General features: G+C 44.8%; 1 protein-coding gene across 1 annotated transcript; it reads right to left on the bottom strand.

The window, feature by feature from the left end:
• Positions 1-8,063: 8,063 nt before the first annotated feature.
• Positions 8,064-13,214, bottom strand: LOC147432422 (uncharacterized). Its single transcript, XM_086491924.1, has 3 exons — positions 12,955-13,214; positions 12,675-12,873; positions 8,064-8,186 (listed from the first exon to the last, which is right to left on the bottom strand). Exons 1-3 carry the CDS (start codon positions 13,212-13,214, stop codon positions 8,064-8,066), a joined length of 582 nt encoding a protein of 193 aa, XP_086348050.1.
• Positions 13,215-22,288: the final 9,074 nt, after the last annotated feature.

Raw genomic sequence — 22,288 nt, 5'->3', positions numbered from 1 at the left:
AGCGCGCACAGTAGGGAAATGGGCAGTGTACCGAGGAGGTAAAGCCATCATCCAAGAGTTTCGGACTCCCAAACCAGCTCCCCCCTCCTCACCGATCTCATCTTAGGTTTTTGTCCATCCCCCATCCCACCTTATCGTTTTTTTTCCACCACTCGATGGACCCTCAGTCCTTAACTGATATGTATCAGACGGATCCTTTGTACTGTTTTGTTTCTGGTCCCAAAGGTCATATATGACTTCCATGGACGATAATTCAATCTATCTATCTATCTCTCTCTCTTCCTCCCTCTCTCATAATCTCTCTTTCTCTCCATCTTCTTTCTATCATTGTCAAAAAGAGAGAGGGAGAGAGAATAAGACTTACTCAATTGCAACAACATCCGACGTATTCAATTTGTTCCAACAAATAGAGATTTACATATCAAAAGGAAGTTTTAGTTACAAATCTTGAGTTTTAAGATACAAAAAGAGCTCATTATTGTCTGGGAGATTTAATTTAGATCATGGACTGGATCCCCTAAAAGATCAGATACGCAAAATTTTGAATTGTCAAATGAATCACTTGCCTATCTCTTCTTCAATTAGCCCATATCTTGCCTCGTACCATGCCAACTTTCTTTCTAGCTTTGCTATACGAGCGTACAACATGACTAGGGTCTCTCCTTGACTTGCCAAATCCACGCCTTGGGTTGCGAGTTGCTCAATGATTGCGATTTCTTCGAGCAAATATGTGTAACCTCTTTTCCAAGGAGGGTCTTCTTGATTGGCTTCTCGTGCATGAATCTTCTCAATCGGGTGTCCTTTGCTGATGCTTCTATAGTGGGACAATTGTTCCAATCTACTTTGATCCGCAATACATAATAACAATAGCATTGTTGCACAAAGTAAATTGGCACTTGATTATTATTTGGTGGCGATCTGTATGCTTGGATAAATCTTGAAAGGATATTTCTTGCAAGGACAATGAGTTGCAAATCTGAAACTTTTAAGGGAGCGGAAGCCTTAGAATTTTCACTAACTCGAAACAATGTATTGCGTAGTAAATAATTTGGGCATAGCTATCTGCATTGCCTGCAATTTAGTGGCTCCCCTTGAAGTTCTGGTTCGTCCTCTTGGGACGGAGCCAAAGCGCTAAGATCTCCTTAAGCCACCCAAATATCTTCCTCTTTGTAAAATTTGTTGTGCTAATGCGTGACTAAGGAAAGGATCATTAGGCTGCTGTGCATTTTGGTTGGGAGCAATATCTTCCATATCTGAAATGCAAAACAATAAACTTTAATGAGTGAATCCTTAACACTTAGAAAAGAGAGCTGGGTTGAAGGATTTTGGCGATCCAACTTGAAATACTTTAAAACTCTAACATGAAGAACTTTAAAGACTTAACTAAAAATACGATTAAAGATCTAGTTTGAAATATCACCACATATTGCACACCATTAATGGCAAAAAAACATTGTTACTAGTTTAATCATCAACAGGCCTCAAGCCAGGTTCGATTACAACATGATAGCCAACATTATGGGCTCCATTCAAATAAAGGCTTAAATTCCATACTTTAGGCCTATCAAAGGGTTTGGATGCTTGTTTACAATTTGTAAAAACTTGCACTTAAGAACCTCAGAGAGCTCTGGAATACACGCAACCAAGTGTTTAAGATTATATGAGAGACTATACATATCAGATGCTTTGGTGAAAGGAGGATGATTGGTGCTGATATTTTCAGGGGAAGTCCATGGATAATCTCACTCAAATTGAGCTCTACTTTGAGGGTTGAGATTTGGCAGCTTGGGAAATGTTGCCAAAGTGTTTGATGGAGTATTTTGTCCCCAGTCCGTGATCCCAACATACACTCCTTACTAGCCAAAATGTAGTAAAATATTTCTAGTGTGTAGATCGTTGTGAATGAAGTCGTGACTATGCACGAATTTCATTGTCTGCAGAAGAGCGTTGCAGATCGGTAAAATGTTGATATGAACTGTTGTACAGTTCCAGATGTGTGCTGAAACTCTCTGATTGCACGCTTTCTTCCATCATGATGACATGCCTGAATCCCTTGCTCAAGGTGACCTCCACTCCAAAGCTTGAAGATCAACATGGGCCTTTTGCAATAATGAACAAGAGCACATGGCAATATCATGTCACAATGCTAAATAATAGTAGAAGTTGCTTCCTCTAGCACTGTTTGTAAAGTCGGCTTGCTTTCTATTTGATCCTTGTAGATCTTTTTTGCATAGACAGGATCTTTGAAGAGAGGATGGGCCAGGAAATTTTGTTTCACACCTAATTAGGGTGCTTGCAGGTGAAAGATAGAACGATCCCCAAGTATGTATAGGACATGAGGACATGTAGTATCATCCAGGTGTATAGCTAAGGACTGGAAAGGCACATCCTCTTCTGTCCTAGGGTGTTTAGAAGAGCCTTCGCCCTTATCCTTGCTCTTCAATTTTGAATGTAGCTGTGCCACAAGCTGCATTTTCTCTTTGATTCCATGTCTAGATTTGATTCTAGTGACTTGGCCCAATAATTGCTTTACTGTGTTGTGCATTACTCCATTAGTTCTCAAAGCTAGGTCAAATGAAACAGGGAATGCATTGCTCAGTTTTAGCTAGCACTTCTCCACAAGTTCAAATGCCTGCAGTGGATCAAATGTCCAACACAAATGATCATTTTAAGCTCCATAGATAGATTTTGTGATGCGGACCTGTTAACTTTGTCTCAACCATGACTGAAGCCTAAAAATACATGAAGAAAATAAAATTAAGGTAGATCTAGAATAGATATAAATTTGATATATATGATTGTAAATAGAAAAAAAAAAAGCATCTCATGCACAAGAATAACAACCAACAACAAAAGATTTAAATATATATAACTCCTCCCTGTAGTGCGACGCGGTGGTCAGCAATAGCTAGAGATGGAATATGTATTAAAACCAATCTCCCTTCAGTGCGATGTGGTAGTCAACAACAGTCAGGGATGAAGGATTTACAATACCGGGACCCTCTCTACAATGTGACACGGTGGTGAGAAACAGGTAGAGACAAGAAGTTTCTTAAATCCAACCAACCTACAATGTGATGCGATGGTCAGCAACATCCAGGAGCGAAGGATATAAGATACCTAACCCTCCATGTAGTGCAACACGATGGTCAACAACAACTAGAGATGAGGAATCTATTAAATCCACTCTTCCTGCAGTGCGACGTGATGGTCAGCAACAACGAAGAACAAAGAATTTAAAAACCCTAAACCCCTCCCTGCAGTGTGACACGATGGTCAACAACCAGAGATGAGGAATCTATTAAATCCAATCTTCTTAAGGTGCAACGTGATGGTCAACAACAACAAAGAATGAAGGATTTGAAAACCGTAAACCCCTCCTTGCAGTTTGACACGGTGGTCAACAACACACAGAGACAAAGAATTTATTAAATCCAATCTTCTTGATGCAATGCCACAGTCAGCAACAGCCAAGAACAAAGGATTTAAAAATCCTAAACCATCCCTGGAATGCAACACATTGGTCAACAATAGACAGAGATGAAGAATCTATAAACCCAATCTTCTTGCAGTTGTTATGGCATTAGCCGCACATGCGGTCCTGCGGTCCTGCGGAGGTCTGGACACTGCGGATCAAGAGTCATGCGGTATGCGACGGCCGTAGCGGCAGTTCTTCACAGGATATCATGGGACACGAGTGTGTGTACCGTTCCCGATCTACGCTGGAGCAGCGGTTGTATATGGAGGGGCATACATGTCTTTTGATAAAACTTAACCAATCTCTAGCATATTCATGGCATCGACTATTGTACTCTGTGTCTGGATTACATATTAATGAAGCAAAGGGGTGTTCTGTGCCTGTGTACTGTGTACTTCCTTCTCTTGTCATTCTATATGTTGATGTTCATATAATGTAGTTGCGGGTAATCATTCCTGTAATGCCTATTGCTCCTGTGTGGGTAATAGCCATTACATCTGGCGACCACGATGCGTGATGAACGGCCTGCGATGAATATGCATGCGCACTAGGTCGCAAGGTCCGCCTGACCCTGTGGTTCCAATTGTAGGAAGACATCAGAGGAGAGGTGGTTCCGATGAATTTGTTTTTTCTTCACCGCAGATTGAGGAATCTGTATCTCCATCACCAAGCCCGGTGCGTGGTAGGCGGTTGCGGCGAGCGAGACGTACTCCGCGCAGTCAGTCATGTCCTCCTGTCGTACATTCACCCTCACCCACACAGGTTGCTCCACCACCGTCTCCGGTAAGCAGTCCGGGGGTATACCCGCCACTGTCCCCACCTCCTAGTGCTCGTCAGCTTTTTCCGGGGGGAGGAGGAACAGTTGGGCAAGGAGTGATGGCTCATCCTCAGATTAAGTATAGTCGATTTCGAGGTCTTTCGAGTGAAGACCCTGATGCGCATTTGTGCCAATTCAATAAAGCTTATGATTGAATCATCCTAGGGTGGTGATTCCTCTCCATCAACAGTTAGTATTTGAATCTACACTCTTAGGGAAAGCTGCGAAATGGTTGTCCGAATACCCTGATGATCATTTCCAGACGTATGCTGACGGATCCATAGCGTTTCTACGAAGGTTTTGAACGGAAAAGACAATCCCTCAACATTTAGAGAATCTTCGAACGCTCCGGCAGAAGTCATTGCCAGTGGAGGATTACGCTGCAAAATTTCGGATGCTTTTGCAAAGGGTACCTCAGGCACAAAGGCCGGCAGCCGAAGTACTGAATGATTATTTTTTGCGGGGGCTCAACAAGAATCTCAGAACGGCTACGACAACAGTGGATAAGGTAACTACTCCACTGGATAATGTAATTGCTAGGGCTATAGTAGCAGGAGAGGCTTTAGAGAATACAGAATCTCCAAAGAAGTCAAAGAAGAAAGACAGGAAGAAATCTCATCGGAAGTCACAAGACAGTGGCAGTGATAGTTCGGAGTCGGAATCCGCAGTATCTGATTCCTCGGACTCAGGCAACAACGATTCGGGAAAAGAATCGGAAGAGACACCACAGAAAAAAACCCCAGCGTCATGGGAAAGGTGTATCATCCGGATCGACGAAATCGGATGCAGTGGCTAAAAGTCTGAAGGAAATATGGTGTACCCAATGTCGGAATCCGGGCCATGCTGCTCAGGAATGCGCAATGAATCCGAAGTGGTGTGTGATTTGCACGACCAATACTCATAATACAGTGGAATGTTATTTCAATGGCCGGGGTCGTTGGAGTCGAGGGGACTCTTCTACCTGGCAACAACCACAGATAGGGAAGGGACAAGAGCCTGCTGTGGCGATGGCTCATGCTCATACATCAGAGGAGCCTCTGCAAGGTCAAGCAGGAGGACGGGGTCAAGGGGGAGGACGAGGTCATGGAAGAGGTGGCTGGGATCCTAATCGCCCCAAGACATGCCTTTTCTATTTAGGAGATGGACACTGGCGATCCGAGTGTACTGAAGCTATAGAATACGATCGGAAAAAGCAGGAAGGAGATGCAGGGAAATAGCCTAGTGTGGCTATGGTTCAGATTGAAGGACTGGAGGAGTCTGACCCAGTGGTTTCATTAATCACGCGATCGGGTAAAAATGTGGTTCCAACTCCCGATGTGAAAATTCCGGATTGGACGGCTCAGGAAGAGGTGCGGAAAAAGACTGTGTCCTGGTTGCCACAATCCGCACCACCAGTAAAGACAACAGGACCATCGACTATGCCAGCGACTGTGGGCTTGGAAATAAAGGAAGGAAAAGCTGGAAATAAGGATGATATTAAAGAACAGGAGGAGTGGAATTTAGTTTGGAAAGAGGTTCTCACGTCACCAATTCAAGTACCTCTGGGTTCATTGCTGAAATTGGTCCCAAATTTCCATAATGCATTGCTGCGACAAACGACCATTGAGCTGAGGGAAGTCTCCATTGGGAAAATTGAAAGCGAGGAGGATGATTCAGCCCCGTTGCCGGCGAATAGGATCACGGATACCCGCATTCCGGAGCTTTCAGTTCGATACCATGGTACATACATTGACAAGGTACTCTTGGATGGAGGAGCAGGGGTAAACATTATCACCCAAGCAGCGTGTGAGCGTTTTGGTCTCAGTGATTGGGAGCCTGCACCCTTTGTAGTCCACATGGCAGATCAAAGAAGAGTGCAACCAGTGGGTTTACTTCGGGCATTGTTTTGGATGTAGCGAGCTTGTCCTTTGCTGTTTCCTTAGTAGTTTTGAATATCGAAGATCATAATCAGGATTATCACATTATCTTCGGGAGAACCTGGTTACGACAAGCGAGGGTAAAGCATAATTGGGAAGCAAATATGCTTACAGTAAAGAAGGGTAGAAGAAAAGTGCGTGTGATGTTGGGAACATGCCGACAACCAGTTTAGGAAGCATAGCCGGTGATAGCAGAAACAATTAATATGGTGGAAGGATTAGAGGAGGATGAAGAGGAACAATTTCTCAAAGAGAACCCGGATTTGGTTTCTCTATATCTTGCGGATATTTCTCTGATTCCGAAAGGGAATTCGGTGGGGGTTTCAGGAACTCCAGGTGGAATAGGGGAGCAACAACAAGAGGTGCTTCCAAGTCCTGAGTCATTGGAGGATGTGATTCAGCAAGAACGAGCGTTTGAGGCGCAAATGGAAAAAATTACAAGGGTTAAAGAAGATGAATTAGAGAAGGTTTTTCTTGGGGAGCAAGCGAAGTTGCAGCCCATATATATTAATAAGCAGCTGGAGGCAAGTTTTAGAGATGATTTTGATCAAGTTACTGACAGAGTTTAATGATGTTTTCGCATGGGAATATGCGGATATGCAGGGATTGGATCCTAAGTTTTATCAGCATACGATCAATCTGAAACCGGATGCGGTGCCAATGAAGCAGCACTCATACAGGATGAATCCGAATGTGGCAAAGCAGGTTAAGATGGAAATTGATCTCCTGTTGGAAGTGGGTTTTATTACCCTTATTGATAAACCGGAGTGGATTTCTCCAATTGTGGTCGTACCAAAGAAAAATAAGCAAATCCAAATTTGTGTGGATTACCGAAAATTGAATGCAGCTACTGTTCCAGATCCTTTTCCTCTTCCGTTTTTGGATTCCATTTTGGATGATGTAGCAGGACACGAGATGTATACTTTTTTGGATGGATTTAGTGGATATAATCAAATTCAAATGGCATTGCGGGATCAGCCAAAAACAACTTTTATTACCGCATGGGGAGTATTTGCCTGCACAGTAATGTGGTTTGGATTGCAGAATGCACCTTCCACTTTTCAAAGGGATATGTTTCAAATCTTTGGGCCTTATTTGACGGATTTTATGAGAATTTTTCTGGATGATCTTAGTGTTTTTGGAGAACAATTGGAGCATTTGAAGCAATTACGGTTATGCTTTATGAAATGCAGAGAGGTAAAATTCAGTTTGAATCCTTTAAAGTGTGCATTTGCTGTTTGCAGTGGCAGGCTACTGGGGCATATCATCTCTAAAGATGGTATTTTTGTGGATCCGGAAAAAATTGCCGCAATTATGGAAGCGCATGCACCGCGGAACCAGAAGCAGTGCCAGATTTTCTTGGGTCAAGCCCGATGGCATGGGAGGCATTTGCGATTTGTTGCACATTGGGCAATCCCGATTACTCAGGCAGCTCATGCTATAGATTTTGAATGGACACAGGAATGTGATTTGGCTTTTCGGAGATTAAAACTGCAGCTATCCAAAGCTCCGATTATGCTAGCACCGAATTGGGGTCAGGATTTTCATGTGTTCGTGGATGCTTCGGATCGAGCTATTGGCAGTGTGTTGATGCAGGAACAAAGTCAAGGCTGGTTCTGACCTGTCGATTATGCTAGTAGACGATTATCATCCGCATAAAGAAATTATTCAGTAACGGAAAGGGAATGTTTAGGGATGATTTATTCAGTGAAGAAATTCCGGCACTATCTGTTGGGCCGACGGTTTTTCTTCCATGTGGACCATTCGGCTCTTTTATACCTGGTAAGGCAACAGAATTTGACGGGAAAATTGGCCAGATGGGTGCTTTTGTTGCAGGAATTTGACTTTGAGGTCATACACAGGCCAGGGGCTCAACATGCGGTGGCTGACTACCTATCCAAGTTAGATTCCGGAGAGCCGCCGACAGGTGTAGCTGATGAATTTCCGGATGCATCTCTGTTTCTAACAGGAGTAGCTGCAGAGGATATCACAGTCCCGAGTCAGGCAAGGGTCATTCCTAGCATCCCATGGACATGGTATGAGGAGATGTTTCATTTTCTCGACAGCGGCGACATGCCTTCCTTCTTGACCAGCCATCAGAGAAAACGTATGGCTTATAGAAGCAGGAATTTTGAGATCATTATGGGGAAGCTCTATTACCGTACGGTGGTAGATGTGTTACTCCGATGTGTGCTACCACAGGAGCAAGAAGCAGTCCTAGAGGAAGTACATACTGGTATTGCAGGAGGTCACTTTGCAGCATTAATTACAGCTCGGAAGGTTCTCCAATCAGGATTATGGTGGCCCACATTGTTTCAAGATGCGAGAAACTATGTGCAACAGTGTGATGTGTGTCAGCGCTTGGGGCAACCTACCAAACGGTCGAGAATGCCTTTTCAGCTAGTCTTGCCCTTGGAGCCTTTTCAAAAGTGGGGTTTGGATTTTGTTGGTCCTTTCAAACCAGTGGCAGCTCACACAGGAAATAAGTATATCTTGACAGCCACGGATTATTCCACCAAATGGGTGGAGGCATGGCCTTTGAGAGATAACACTGCAGTTTCTGTGGCGGGATGCTTATATAAGGATATCTTTTCTAGATATGGCTGCCCTATTGAGCTGGTTACACTACAACAAAAAAGGTGTTATCGACGCAGATATCGATGTAGCGCGTCGCTATGTGTGTCGCTATTCGCGTCGCTGTGAAACCAGTTGCTATTTGTGACGCAGGTATAGACGCGTATAGAGACACAGATTGCCACGCATATAGCGATGCAGATTGCCACGCACATAGCGACGACCATAGCAGAATTTTTTTTTCTTGGACAGAGGGCAGGTAGCTTGGCCTGTGTCCAGTTAAAAGATGGACACAGCCACAGCCAGACTTCCTGCCCTCTGCCCAAGAAAGCGAGCAGCACCAAATATCAACCATGCTCCCGCGCGCAGAAATTTTGGTAGAGTTCCCTTTGTTTTTACATAAACTTTTCAAAAAAAAAAAACCATATCATGTATACGCCTCCTACATGCTATCCATGTAGGATCTCACATGAGATTTAAGGCCAATGAAAGACAACCGTACCAACTGAAAAGCATAACCATAACGAACCATAACCATAACTTAAAAGCATAACCATAACTTAAAACCATTACCGGCTATAACCACTTTGATCAAAACCATGATGCAGATAACCATAACCATAAACAAAATTAACAATAACCATAAGCATAACCAGAAAGAGAAACAATAACTGTCTATACAATGACAATGACAATAATCATAACCATAAGGGAAACAATAACTGTCTGAACACTAACTGTTTGTACAAAAAAGAGACACAGAAGCGTGTCTGTGTCTCACAAAGCATATATATGAAATCTGGTCCACTAATGACGAGGCATCGCAACCTGCACATAGGAAAACTCACAAAATTAGTATTGATATTACTTCACATATACTGAATTAATTAAATCAACTCACACATATTAACGTCTCACCTCAAGCGATCAGCAAGACTGTAAGGCCTCCCAGTCTACAGGCTCTCCTGAAGCTTCAAATCATTCAGTACTTCATAGATACCTCTGCGATATCCATCTGACTCCTCCTCGCGTGTTGGAGCTCGATGCATCGCAAGATTCTGCGTTTATACAAAAATCAAAGTAATAAGAATACATGATTCATCGCGTTTTAAAAAACGCCATATTTAAGATTGGATCAGAAACTCACAAACTCATAGCAAAAGGTGTCGAAGCCTCCGCTGCCAAGATGAGATGTCCCCCTAGTCATCTGTCGTACCTGTGCGGCCTCACGCTGCTGTCTGAACCGCGTGGCCACTGTCCGCTCATCCTCCCTGATTTGCAGCCACATCTCGTGTGGGGTGCCCGAAGGCTTCGGCGAGCCGGTCCTGAAAGCCTTCCGAGCTGCATCTCGTCGATGTTTCAGGGTGTCCCGTGCAACACCCTTGATCCACCGCGTCGGAACAACGGAAGAACCCGGAGAAGGCTGGTACTCTCTCAGGATGGTCTCCACTATGTAAGTGACTTTTTCCTTTTCTTGTTGATCCCAAGACATCAGAATGCTGGTCGAAAACTGCAGCTCCACGAGCTGGCAAATCCGCTGTCGCATCTCAGTCCCGACTCTATCCATGTCAACAGAACCATCTCCCCGTACAGTATAGAGCTTGGAGGCACTAGGATCGTGTGCCCCCCAAGGTGTCCGAGGTGTGCCAAGAGGTGTGTCGAGAGGTGTGCCTGGGTAGGACGGGGGTCGTGAGCGAGGAGGGGTCGAAGCATCTATGGACCCTCCTCCACAGCAACCACCACCTCCACCTGACGATCGCCGAGATCGGCGAGTGCACCTGTGCTGCGGAGATGAGGACGTACCCGCCTCTGCCCCACCCCTAGGTGTCGAAGCGGCCGTGATGGGAGAAGAAGGCGTCGTACCCATAGGCGTCCTGAACCCCGTAGGCGTCCCTCCCCTAGGTGTCGGACCCTCGGTGTGAAGCCCGGAGGTGTAGTACCCGTGCCTCTTGCTACCCAGTACTGAGAAGCCTCTGCCATCTGAGCAGGCGTCATCCTGTAACGAAGCCCATGAATGCATCTGCACTCATGGAAGCGGGATCTGGAATCTCGTCTGCCATACTAAGTCCTGCACAAAGAAAGTAAAATAAAGCGTATGAACACAATTGTTTAAATTAACTTTAAGCTTAATTTTAAATCAAAGTCCTCACACAAACACTTACAGGCCTAGGCCTCGACGAGTGAGGCATCATCGATAAGATCTTGCACCGTATCATCGTCTATCTCTAATTGCAAACATAACTCTGCCCCAGCTTGTTCTGGCAGATTGTCTTCATCCATTGCATCTTCATCTACAAGTGTCAATTCTGGCTCGTCTGTGTCATCCCTCGTATATCTGTCAGCTTCCTCTGCCATACCTTCGTCCATCTCATCTAATGTCATAGTAGTATGGACATCGTCTGATTGAATTTCCTCTAGGAGATCTTGCCCTTCAAATACTTGTTTATTTCTTGGAGCAACCTGAACCACAAACCACCATTGTCTCTCTCGAGGGTTCGGTACAAAGACCATTTGCTCGCAATGTTCGGGGAGAGCAAATGTGTCGCTCGCATCTGTCCAAATCTTTGTAGAATCTATTTGCACAAGTTTGTTTCCATCTCTGCGTACCGTTGCATTGCGACCAGAAGTAATCACCTTGAACCACTTCACATCCAACAAAAACATCTCAAACCGCCTGAAGCTTACTTTCAAGATATCTGACACCAGACCGCAGTAATCCAGGTTGCTAGTGCTCTCATTCGTGTCTCTAGCACTGGCTTTGCTCTTTTGCATGAAACTAACCATTACCCCACTGTCAAACGTGTTTCTTCTGCTGTCAATTTGTTGTGTTCTGAAATGCTCCCCATGCGACCACAGTGCCATGTATGTATGATACTTCCAGTAACATCCAATAGCCAGCTCTTCCTCTTCTAGAGATATGGGTTCTCCGATCTGTCGAGCTGCTCTCACTGTCTTGTCCAACCATGCCATTGTAGGGAATTCAGGTAGAGGAGCGAGATAGTCTAGCAAGGGTAAGCCTCTAGTCGTTCGACTTTGCCTGAAATCCTGTCGCTCTAGATTGTGTCTCTCTTTCTCTTCTTCGTACCTTTCAAGCCATTTTTGCATCGGCGCTGAATTTAGTATACAGAACTTCATGATCTTTTCTCGCATGGCCAGGTTCATTTTCTTCGGCACCCCTTGCCCTTGCGGCTCCTCTCCCACCAGTCTTGCATCCTCCTCATCGCTCCACAGTCGAGGCATTTCTGGGTCAGAAACGGATAGAAATTCGGTCGTCAATACAAGAGACTCTTGCACCAGCCATCCTTCTACCATGCTCCCCTCTGGACGCGCTTTTTGGTGAACAAAACCCTTAAGTGTTTTCATGAACCGCTCTAGAAAGAACATCCAGCAGCTGTGGACTGTACCTGCCACTGCAACTTCATCTACTACATGGACAAGCAAGTGCATTTGGATAGTTAGGCAGCTCGTGGGTAGATACTTCTCAATCATGCAAACTGCGTCAATGGAGTTAGCCCTTGCGACTGCAATAGATTCCTCCCGTATCTCCTTGGAAGAGATCCACCGCACTAGCTCTAAAATCGTGTATATGTAGGTCCGCACTTCCTCCGTTAAACACCCCTTGATCACAATTGGAAGAATGAATTGCAAGAACTTATGCCAGTCGTGTGATTTCAACCCTGACAGTTGATCGTCACGGGTGAATGCTGTCTTGAGATATCGCATATATCCAAGCCTTCGAATCAGCAGGCACCCTAAATGTTGCGTCAGTGGATCTATTCGTAGAATGCCACCACATCAACTTTGCAATGGAACCACAATGAAACATGTTTTTTATCCTAGGAATAATAGGGAAATACCGCAACACTTTAGTTGGCACTCTCTCGCCAACTGCATCTTGTTTGTAGCGCATTGCTCCGCACTTAAGACACGACAGGCAATCTGCAAATTCATTGCGAAAAAGAATGCAATCATTTGGACATGCATGAATCTTGTTGTAGTCCAAGCCAGCTGAGGTTAGAAGTTGCTTTACGTCTGGCCTAGAGGGGGACATTTCATTGCCAGCCAGGAGAAGTTGCTCCCGCAATAGCCTGTTTAAGCCACATTAAATTAAAAAGCTCTCCGAGCACATCACCGTTGCAATCGGAAAATCTCTTTTGTAAATTACGTACCTAAACAAAGCAGTGACGCTTGCATCTGACCACCCGTACACTGATTGAAGATTCAAAAACGCCAGACAAGTACGAAGCGTATATATTTTGGCGCCTTCATAGATTGGTTGACGTGCCAACTTCCTCAACATGTCTTCAGGAGATAGGCGCACGGCTTCTGGTGCTGCTTCGTTCGCGTTCTCCTCGCTTGTCTGGAAGAAGGCATCCATCATCTCCTCCATGCCGTCGTCTTCTGTCGGTAAGCCCTTTTCTGCTTCCATCCGTGGCTCTATATTGGTCGGACCTTCACGCATAATCTTTTTTCTCTCTCTCTCTCAGATGTAGGTGCTATGTCGCGGAAATCAATGCCTGTTCCATAGGAGTCGTATCGTAGATTCTGTACGGTTTCTCTAGCAAACTCTCCGTACTTGTGCACATGCTCATTACATATCCTACGCTTGCGCAGGATTTGATACTTGCAGAGCGTGCACGAGCATGCAATCTTTTCCTCCATGTTAGTTGATGACGTTGCCATCTACAGTGATTATGAATGTTGTTTTAATATATATATATATATATACTCCTCACAATGTAAACTACCTCGCATTCTCTAGTCTTGCCCAATCTCCGTACACCTCGGTCTAGAGGTGTACGGAGATTAGGACCACCGGGTCAAAATCTCGTCTTTATTGGTCAAATCCTATATGGGTAGACACATACGTGCACTCCCAGGTGTACATGGCAATGCATGTAGCAGGGAAAACTCCTTTGCCTCATTTACTTCCATAGTTTCTTCTCTGTCTACGTACCCTATCTCTCGTTCTTTCTCTCTCGATCTCGCTCTCGCTATCTCTCTTTCTCTCTCGATCTCGCTCTCACTATCTCTCTCTCTCTCTCTCTCTCTCTCTCTCTCTCTCTCTCTCTCTCTCTCTCTCGATCTCGCTCTCGCTCTCTCTCTTTCTCTATTTTCCTATCTCTCTCTATTTCTCTATTTTCCTATTTCTCTGCCATAACTCTTGGAGCTCCACTTCCCTATCTCTCTCTCTCTCTCTCTCTCTCTCTCTCTCTCTCTATATATATATATATATATATATATATATATATATATATATATATATATATATATAACTCTCTTCCTCTCTCTCTCTCTCTCTCTCTCTCTCTCTCTCTACTTCCCTATCTCTCTAATGATCGAACAAGCGACTGATCTAGGGAGATCTAGACGCCCACGACTGCGGAGGACTACACAACATCGACAGAGGCTGCATCAGAGGATCTAGCTGGGTCACTTTGGCTCGACATGCACAACGCCCGGTCAGAGTACTGACCATGGAGGAGATCTACCTATCCCAACTAGCTCGTTTAGCCGTTTAGTCCACACCCAGCAGTTTAGGATTCCATAATATTTTATTTTGTCATCTTCTTACTCTGACTTTGTATCAGATCCATCACATTGTAACTTTCTTGTCTCATGTCTCATAGGTCACTTTGGCCTTTCGAAGACGTTAATATAAGATTTCATTTCATTTCTCTCTTTAATTTTTTTTCTTTAATTTTAATTTCCTAAGCATACATTAATTCTCTCTCTCTCTCTCTCTCTCTCTCTCTCTCTTTCCTACACACACACACACACACACACATTTCTCTCTCTCTCTCTCTCTCTCTCTCTCTCTCTCTCTCTCTCTCTCTTTCCTACACACACACACACACACCGCTCTCTCTCTCTCTCTCTCTCTCTCTCTCTCTCTTTCCTACACACACACACACACGCCATTCTCTCTCTCTCTCTCTCTCTCTCTCTCTCTCTCTCTCTCTCTCTCTCTCTCTCTCTCTCTCTCTCTCTCTCTCTTCCTACACACACACACACACACACACACACACACACACACACACACACACACACACACACACACACACACACGATGTAGAGGTAGAGAGAGAGAGAGAGAGAGAGAGAGAGGGGTTGGGGAGGGTGGAGATGGACATAATACTTGTGCAGTAGGTTTTGGCCAAGACCCGAGCAGGCGAAAATGGCCCCTGCGCGCGGGTTTCGCTTTTTTCCCCCAAATTTTTTTGCGTCGCTATACGCATCGCTATACGCGTGGCAAATAAAGCCTTTCCACGCGTATATCGACGCACGCAGCGACGTGTCTAGCGATGCCTGTTAATGTCGTCGATATACGCGTGGAAAAGCATGGCCATCGATATAGATGCGTCAATATCTTCATTTAGTGTTGTAGTGTTAGTGACAGGGGAAGTCATTTTTTGAATAAGGTGATGGAGAGAATGCTGCGGTTTTATTTTGTATTGCACAGGAAATCTTCTCCATATTATCCTCAGGCGAATGGGCAAGCAGAATCAACCAAAAAGCAATTGATTCGAATTTTAACAAAGTTAGTGAATATGAATAGAACGGATTGGGATGTGAAACTTCCTTCCGCCTTATGGGCCTATCGGACAACTTATAAAGTGGCAACATGATTGACTCCTTTTAAGTTGGCATTTGGCATGGAGGCAATCACTCCGGTAGAGCATGTGATTCCGAGTATGCGGATGTTGATTGCGGATCGGCTTCTTCCGGAGGATTCTGTGATTTATCGATTGGATGTTTTGTAGGAACTGGACGAAGAGCGGCTGAATAGCTTTGCGATGCTGCAGGATCTGCAGTCTAGGCGGAAAAAATGGCTGGATCACCCGAAAGCACGGCAATTTATTCGGGGACAGCTGGTCCTTGTATTCAATTCCCGTCATGGGAAGATGCCGAGGAAGCTTAAGTTACGGTGGTCAGGACCATTTTGGATTTTTCAAGCATGCGGGCCCATTTCTTTCTATTTGGCGGATTTGCGGGGGGAGGTTATTTCTATGCCGGTCAATGGTTTCAGATTACACCATTATGTTTTACCTACCCCGATTCAGTGCCCCTTTGCTGCGGTACAAGAGCTGGAAGCCGCCCTAATCATGATTGGGGATTCTTTTCCATGCAATCTTGGGAAGCGAGAAAGGATCTATGATGGTTGCGACACCGTGGATCGCCCTATTTTGGGAAATCATTGTGGAAAGGTTACTACTACATGCACACGATTTTTATTGTGTTTCTCTTGTTTCGTGTGTCACGCGCTCTTAGTTCTCTACTCTCTGCTCCTTCACCTCATCGCCACCATGACAACTTCTCTTCTGCAATGTGTTCCTTTCACTCCCGTGCAGCAGCTAGCACTTCGACGAGTGGACGCATGGCTGCAAGACTTGCGGCTGCGTGTGTTCGCCAACCTGGATTAGCAAGGGATCCTAGTTCACCCGCAGGCAGCAGGTTTGATTGAGCAACTCACTGCTGGCAATATGGTGGTACTCAATAATCAACAGAGTCAGTTGACAGCGGAAAGGATCTCAAGGTGTTGCTGTTTGCCCAACGATGGCGTGGTGCGCGCCTCTCATGTGATCCCTACTGCAGATGTAGAACAAGAATTTGGTTTGAAGGTCAAAGGGGAGTATAAGCTGTCAGGGTTGTCAGATGTAGCAACCAGGGATGCATATCGATGGTTTCTCGAGGCGATTTGGCTACAAGCCAAAACTTACACCATTTCGACCCGAGCAAGAAATGTTTTGCATTTGGCCAACTTTGGGCCAGTAGCTTGGGCAGCGGTGATCAGAGAACGACTGCTGGCGGAGTGCCAACGCGTGATGGCACAGTTGGGGAGGAATACCCCAACCAATACAAAGGTGGGCCAACTGCTCACATTGATTTTTCCTTTGAGAGAAGTTTTTCCTCTCGCCCTGCGTTCTCTCTGCCACTTTGAAGATGATCGCTTGGTGGTCCAAGGCACTAATGCTCCGCTGTCGCAAACACAAAGCTTGGCAGTGCCGGCTGAGAGGGAAACACAGCAGCAGCCAGTGGGCACTGGGGATTTGCCTGGTCCATCGATAGCAGTGGTATCCTCTAGAGCCCAAGAGATGGCCACTGCAGGTGCAGGATCAGCAAGCCGCAAGCACGGCCGGGAGGAAAAACAATTTTTGACACCACCTCCGGCAACTGCATCTCCTATTTCGGAAGATTCTGCGGTGGCTCGCTGGCGTCGCCGAATGCAAGAAAGAGTGAGCAGTGCGACTCCTTTGCAAACGAGCTCTCCGGTTGCGGATGTCCCCGCTCAACCAAAAACTTCGGGTACTACTAATGCGGCTGCCTCAATGGGAGGTACTCTCCCCGCAGCGCTACCCTGGGAGGCTACGGCAGCAGCGACCCCTGCTGACCAATTACAGGCATGCGGCACCTTTTTGAGCAGACTTGCAGAGTCTATTCGTGCAGCCTGCCCAACCCCCGCCACAAAGGGACGAGTCAATGAGCTGGAAGCGCAGGTGGCGGCTTCGCAGACTCGCATTGACGAGTTAACCACTCAGAATGAAGAGCTGACTGCAACCACTTGCCAGCAAGGGGCAGAAATACAAATTTTAAGAGGGGCTAATGCTGAGTTTGTGATTTCTATTCAAGAGGAACTTCTTCAATTGAGAATGCAGCATAGCCTAGCCTCTTACTTAACCTCGCACCCTCGCGATGTAATGATCAACATGACTTATTTGGATGCATTGGCAGTGGATATGCAAGAGGATCTCCGAGTTTTTTTTAATAATCAATTACACAGTTCGAGCACACGCTTGGCTGCTGAGGTGAGAGCACAGCCACCCACTCAGCAGGTTGTGGTGCACCAACCCGAGTCATCCAACACTGACAGAGGTAAGAGTGTTGTTCTCGAGGGTTTTGATGTTGCTGATTGGGCACAAGCTATAGAGGATTGTGCTGAAGCCCAGGCTCATGTATCTCGTTTGCAGAAAATGATTCATCGATTTCGTAAGGAGCGGCGCAGGGTCTGTTTTTGGGTGGAGACCTTAGCTCATTCTTTTTCTCTCAGTCTACCACCTTGCCCTCCATTTTGGGCTGCTCTTAATCGCTACCTTACTCGTTATTATCCTTTACATACACCTCTTGCTCCTCTGCCACAGCTGCCTCAATCTATTTCTTTGCCAACGCAGTTTATTCCTCGGGCTCCCTGGTCGGAACAAATTGAGATAGATCCACGTCTTTTGGATGAGGTCTATCTGGCCCATACTGCAGATTTTTGAGGCTTTGGCTATATTGATGTTTCCTCTTAACCAGAGCAAGGTGCGGAGAAACCACCGGAACCTTCCAACCAGAGGGGCTGAGTGTGGGTTTGCGCAATCCACCGTGCGTGCCAGGTGTTACGGCATTAGCCGCACATGCGGTCCTGCGGTCTATGGAGGTCTGGACACTGCGGATCAGGAGTCATGCGGTATGCGGCGGCCGTAGCGGCAGTTCTTCACAGGATATCATGGGACACGAGTGTGTGTACCGTTCCCGATCTACGCTGGAGCAGCGGTTGTATATGGAGGGGCATACCTGTCTTTTGATAAAACTTAACCAATCTCTAGGATATTCATGGCATCGACTATTGTACTCTGTGTCTGGATTACATATTAATGAAGCAAAGGGGTGTTCTGTGCCTGTGTACTGTGTACTTCCTTCTCTTGTCATTCTATATGTTGATGTTCATATAATGTAGTTGCGGGTAATCATTCCCGTAATGCCTATTGCTCCTGTGTGGGCAATGGCCATTAAAACAGTGCGACATAGTAGTCAGCAACAACCAGGAATAAATAATGTAAGATAGCTAATCCCTTCTTGCAGTGTGACTTGGTGGTCAGCAACAACCAGAGATGGAAAATCTAATTGCACATCATAAGCTATTCCCTACAGTGCGACATGGAGGTCAGCAGTAGTCAAGGACGAAGCGTCTAAAGTCAAGGGAAGCTAGAGCCTGAGAGTCCACCACCCAACCACCCATTATATATGCAAGTCCTTGGCCCTTTGCCCTAGTTGTACTCCCCATCCCACACCGCCTAGCCCGGCCCTGCCCTTGTCTAGTCCGGCCTTGCCGGGGTCCTGACATTACTCCCCCCTTAAGAAGAGTTTTCGTCCTCGAAAACAAAATTGGGGAACTTCTTCTTAAGAACACTAATGTTTTCCCAAGTGGCATCCCTCATGGATCCAGCTGTTTGGTTGTCTGGAACACGGTTCCGCAGGAGGTTCAATGAAACCAAGAGTAACATCTTGATTTTCCACATTGTTGTCCATTTGCAACCATCTAGTTTGTAGACTCCATTTAGAACGCACATGAGCATGCTAAACGAGTTATCACAACAAAGATGTACCTGAAAGAGTACCGTTGAGAGTAACTTGCTGACGTAACTCAGCAGCAAAGTGTAAGTCCTTGACTTGTTCTCAAATTTTAGCAGTAAATAACCTCACTATAACTAATGTTCAAGGTTGAGAACTTGATTTAAACATGAAGAGACTACCCCTAATCGCAAACATGCTTAAACTTATGGTAAGCAAACTCCAAGTAGAGCGATAAATGCTTACTAATTGGATCATGTGGTGCTAACGTACGCACTTGCATATCCTTTAGCACAAGATTACACTTTGTAATCTACATATCCCCTTGGACAAGTGACACTACTGAAGTGTGTTTCCCCCACGGTTTACAACTATTTGTTCTAGATGGCTAGTAAACGGGGATCACAATATTGTACCACATTGCTAAGAAATCAACAGTTGGCTGAATAACCACCGTGGTTAACGTGAAAGATCCACAAACACCCAAATCGAGCCATGACCTCTATTGGTGATTGGTAGACCGAAAAGTAAACTCATTGAGATACTGCACAGAGAGTGCAAAATACTTCATAAGCAACAAGTTGAGGAATATGCATGCCGGTCCAAATCAGCCTTTGCTAAACACTAGGGCTCATAACACCTAGTGTGCATGCATTTAGCAAAAAATAGATCCGAACCTGTATATCCATGGTGATCCTTGCCAATACTTATGGCAAAAGTGATGCACCTAGAACACATTGAAAAGGAATGTAAATAGGTCTGAAAAGAACCCATGTACTTTCAGTTGTAATCTTGTGCAAGCCTTGCTGAAACGTCTGAACCATAATAGAAGGTGAAACAGTGATCACTTCTAGGTACAAATAATAAGTCATTCTAAGTATCCGACAATTTCTGGCCACTGAAATTTCTCCTGACACGTCGTGCTAAAAATGGTCTAGAAAAATGATTGGACCAGCACTTAGGGACCTTGTCATGACACATACTTGAAATAGTGGGCACCAGTGTCAGTCCCAGAGACTCATATCCTCCACATGTGGAATATGTCTCATGTAAGAATGTCTGAAAAAGAACATTCTTCAACTACAAGATGTACTTGTGCGTGGAGGTAACTGCAAACACTCTACGATGGGAGTGAGAGGGACCCTCATTATCCTTGCTCCACACTAGCTAAACTGAACTCCTTGAGTCCCTAGACCATGTTGAATCCCATGTGACAACATGTGCCAAATCAAATCCTACAAGTGGATTCATAACAACATAATGTACATTGGACACTACGGCCTAGAATACTTGTTTTGACATGCCCTTGGCATGGCCTTGAAATATTCAAGCGTATTTAAACAACTTGAAAAAACCAAGCAATACATACTAAAACTTGGAATACACCAAATCAATAGATGTGTACCTGGAGATTGAACTAAATGTTCACTTACCCGTATTTAAATATAGAGGAACACGTCGTCCACATGTGAAAAAACAAGCAACATTGCACTGAAAACCTTGGGTGTTTCCTTTGAAAATCCAAACCTTTTGATTAGAAGCTACATAGTCAAACCCTTTGGTAAGACCCTTTGTAGAAATTGCTCGACTAGCAGGTGACGATAACCAACCTAGTTAACCGTGGAAAGAATGATGAGAGTCACTTGAAAAGTTGATTTTTTTCGCTACCGTGTGGTAGATTACGGAATTATTTCCTGGAAAGTATAATGGGAATAGATCAAACTGTGATCCTCAATGCATATGGGGTGATTTAGTAAGCATCCGTGGAATCTTACCCCAAAACAATGCATCCATAGACACTCGTAGTGCTATAGAGAGAGCAAGAAATCCACACAAGTGAGATGCCTAGCTCGTATCAACAGCCATGCTGTCTCAGCTGTTTGCTGCCCCTAGACTTCATGGTATAGACCAGCTGATGTAAGTGCAAGAGTATCAAAAATTCAACTTGAGCGTCTCACTAGAAACATATAGTGCAAAAAATGACACCCTAATCGTCCGAAATGACAAGACTCAAGCTTGTTCATGAACGTCGGTGTATTCGATGTGTCCTCCACTAGGCAGATCTGTTCGATCATAAGAACAGTCACCCAAGGATTGCCAATAGTTGGGTCCTACCCAAAATTTGACAATGGCTCTTAGCTAGCCTGTGTGTGGCTCCTAGCTCTTACGAAAATTAGTGGTCAATCGATAAACCGATGAAAACTAATGTGAATGGCATCTTGGCCAATTTCTAGTTGAGAGTTGGAGTACATTGGCTCATGCTGACTCCAAAACATATAACAAAAACTTCTTAGAAAGTTTTCATTATTCTTGAGAGAATTAAGAGAAAGAGAGAGAAAAAGAGCATGCTGGGCTAAGGAACTTTCCTTGAATTTCTAGTGTGTGTGTGCCCAAAATGTGTGCTCTTAGGCATCTTATGCCTGATTTGCAGCTTATCCTATAAGCATACAAGAATCTTTCTGTATGACGCTCTCATCAAGAGAGGCAACATAAAACACAATTCAAATCTTGACCATCTACCGTGTATGGGTCGTGATTGTAGGAGGATGACTTGAATAGGACACTTTGTCGGTGAATCTAGTCAAAATTTTAGGTTCTTTTTAGTGTTGTTGTGTGTTGATAGCAACCAACAATCATATTAACAATCCATTCTTAGTCTGTCCTTGACAGAGCTGCGAGTGTGATAGCGGAAGCGTAATGCATGAAGCGGTAGAATCAAATCCATCGCCCTAGCATGCTTTGCATGCAGAATTGTAAGCCCGTGCGAAGAGTGATGGCCTCAACGTGAGAACCAAAACTATAAGTGCCTTGCACAATGTAGACTGGTAGGGATTCTTAAGTGCCTTGCACAGTGTAGACTGGTAGGGATTCTGTGAGCTGATATTCCCTATTTTGCCAGTTCCCCGAATCCTTGTTTCCTATAAAATTTCCAAAGCACTTTTCTTTGCACAATGATAGTAATTGCCAAGTAAAGTGTAAACAGGGAAAAACAAGAAAAACTTAAACTTGGCTAACTTGGTCGTTGCTGTAACCAGTTGGCCTGATATTCTGTGGAAGAAAACTCACTTAAAAATGGCGCATAACCCTAGCCATATCTGCTGCACCAGTGGGAGCTGTCGTATATACAGATACGTCTCTTGTATCATATACACCCATCTGTCACGTAATGAA

The sequence above is a fragment of the Adiantum capillus-veneris genome, chromosome 20 (genome assembly GCF_014529385.1).
Source record: "Adiantum capillus-veneris isolate H3 chromosome 20, ASM1452938v2, whole genome shotgun sequence".
NCBI classification, from domain to species: Eukaryota; Viridiplantae; Streptophyta; class Polypodiopsida; order Polypodiales; family Pteridaceae; genus Adiantum; species Adiantum capillus-veneris.
This window is presented reverse-complemented; position numbering and strand designations above follow the sequence as displayed.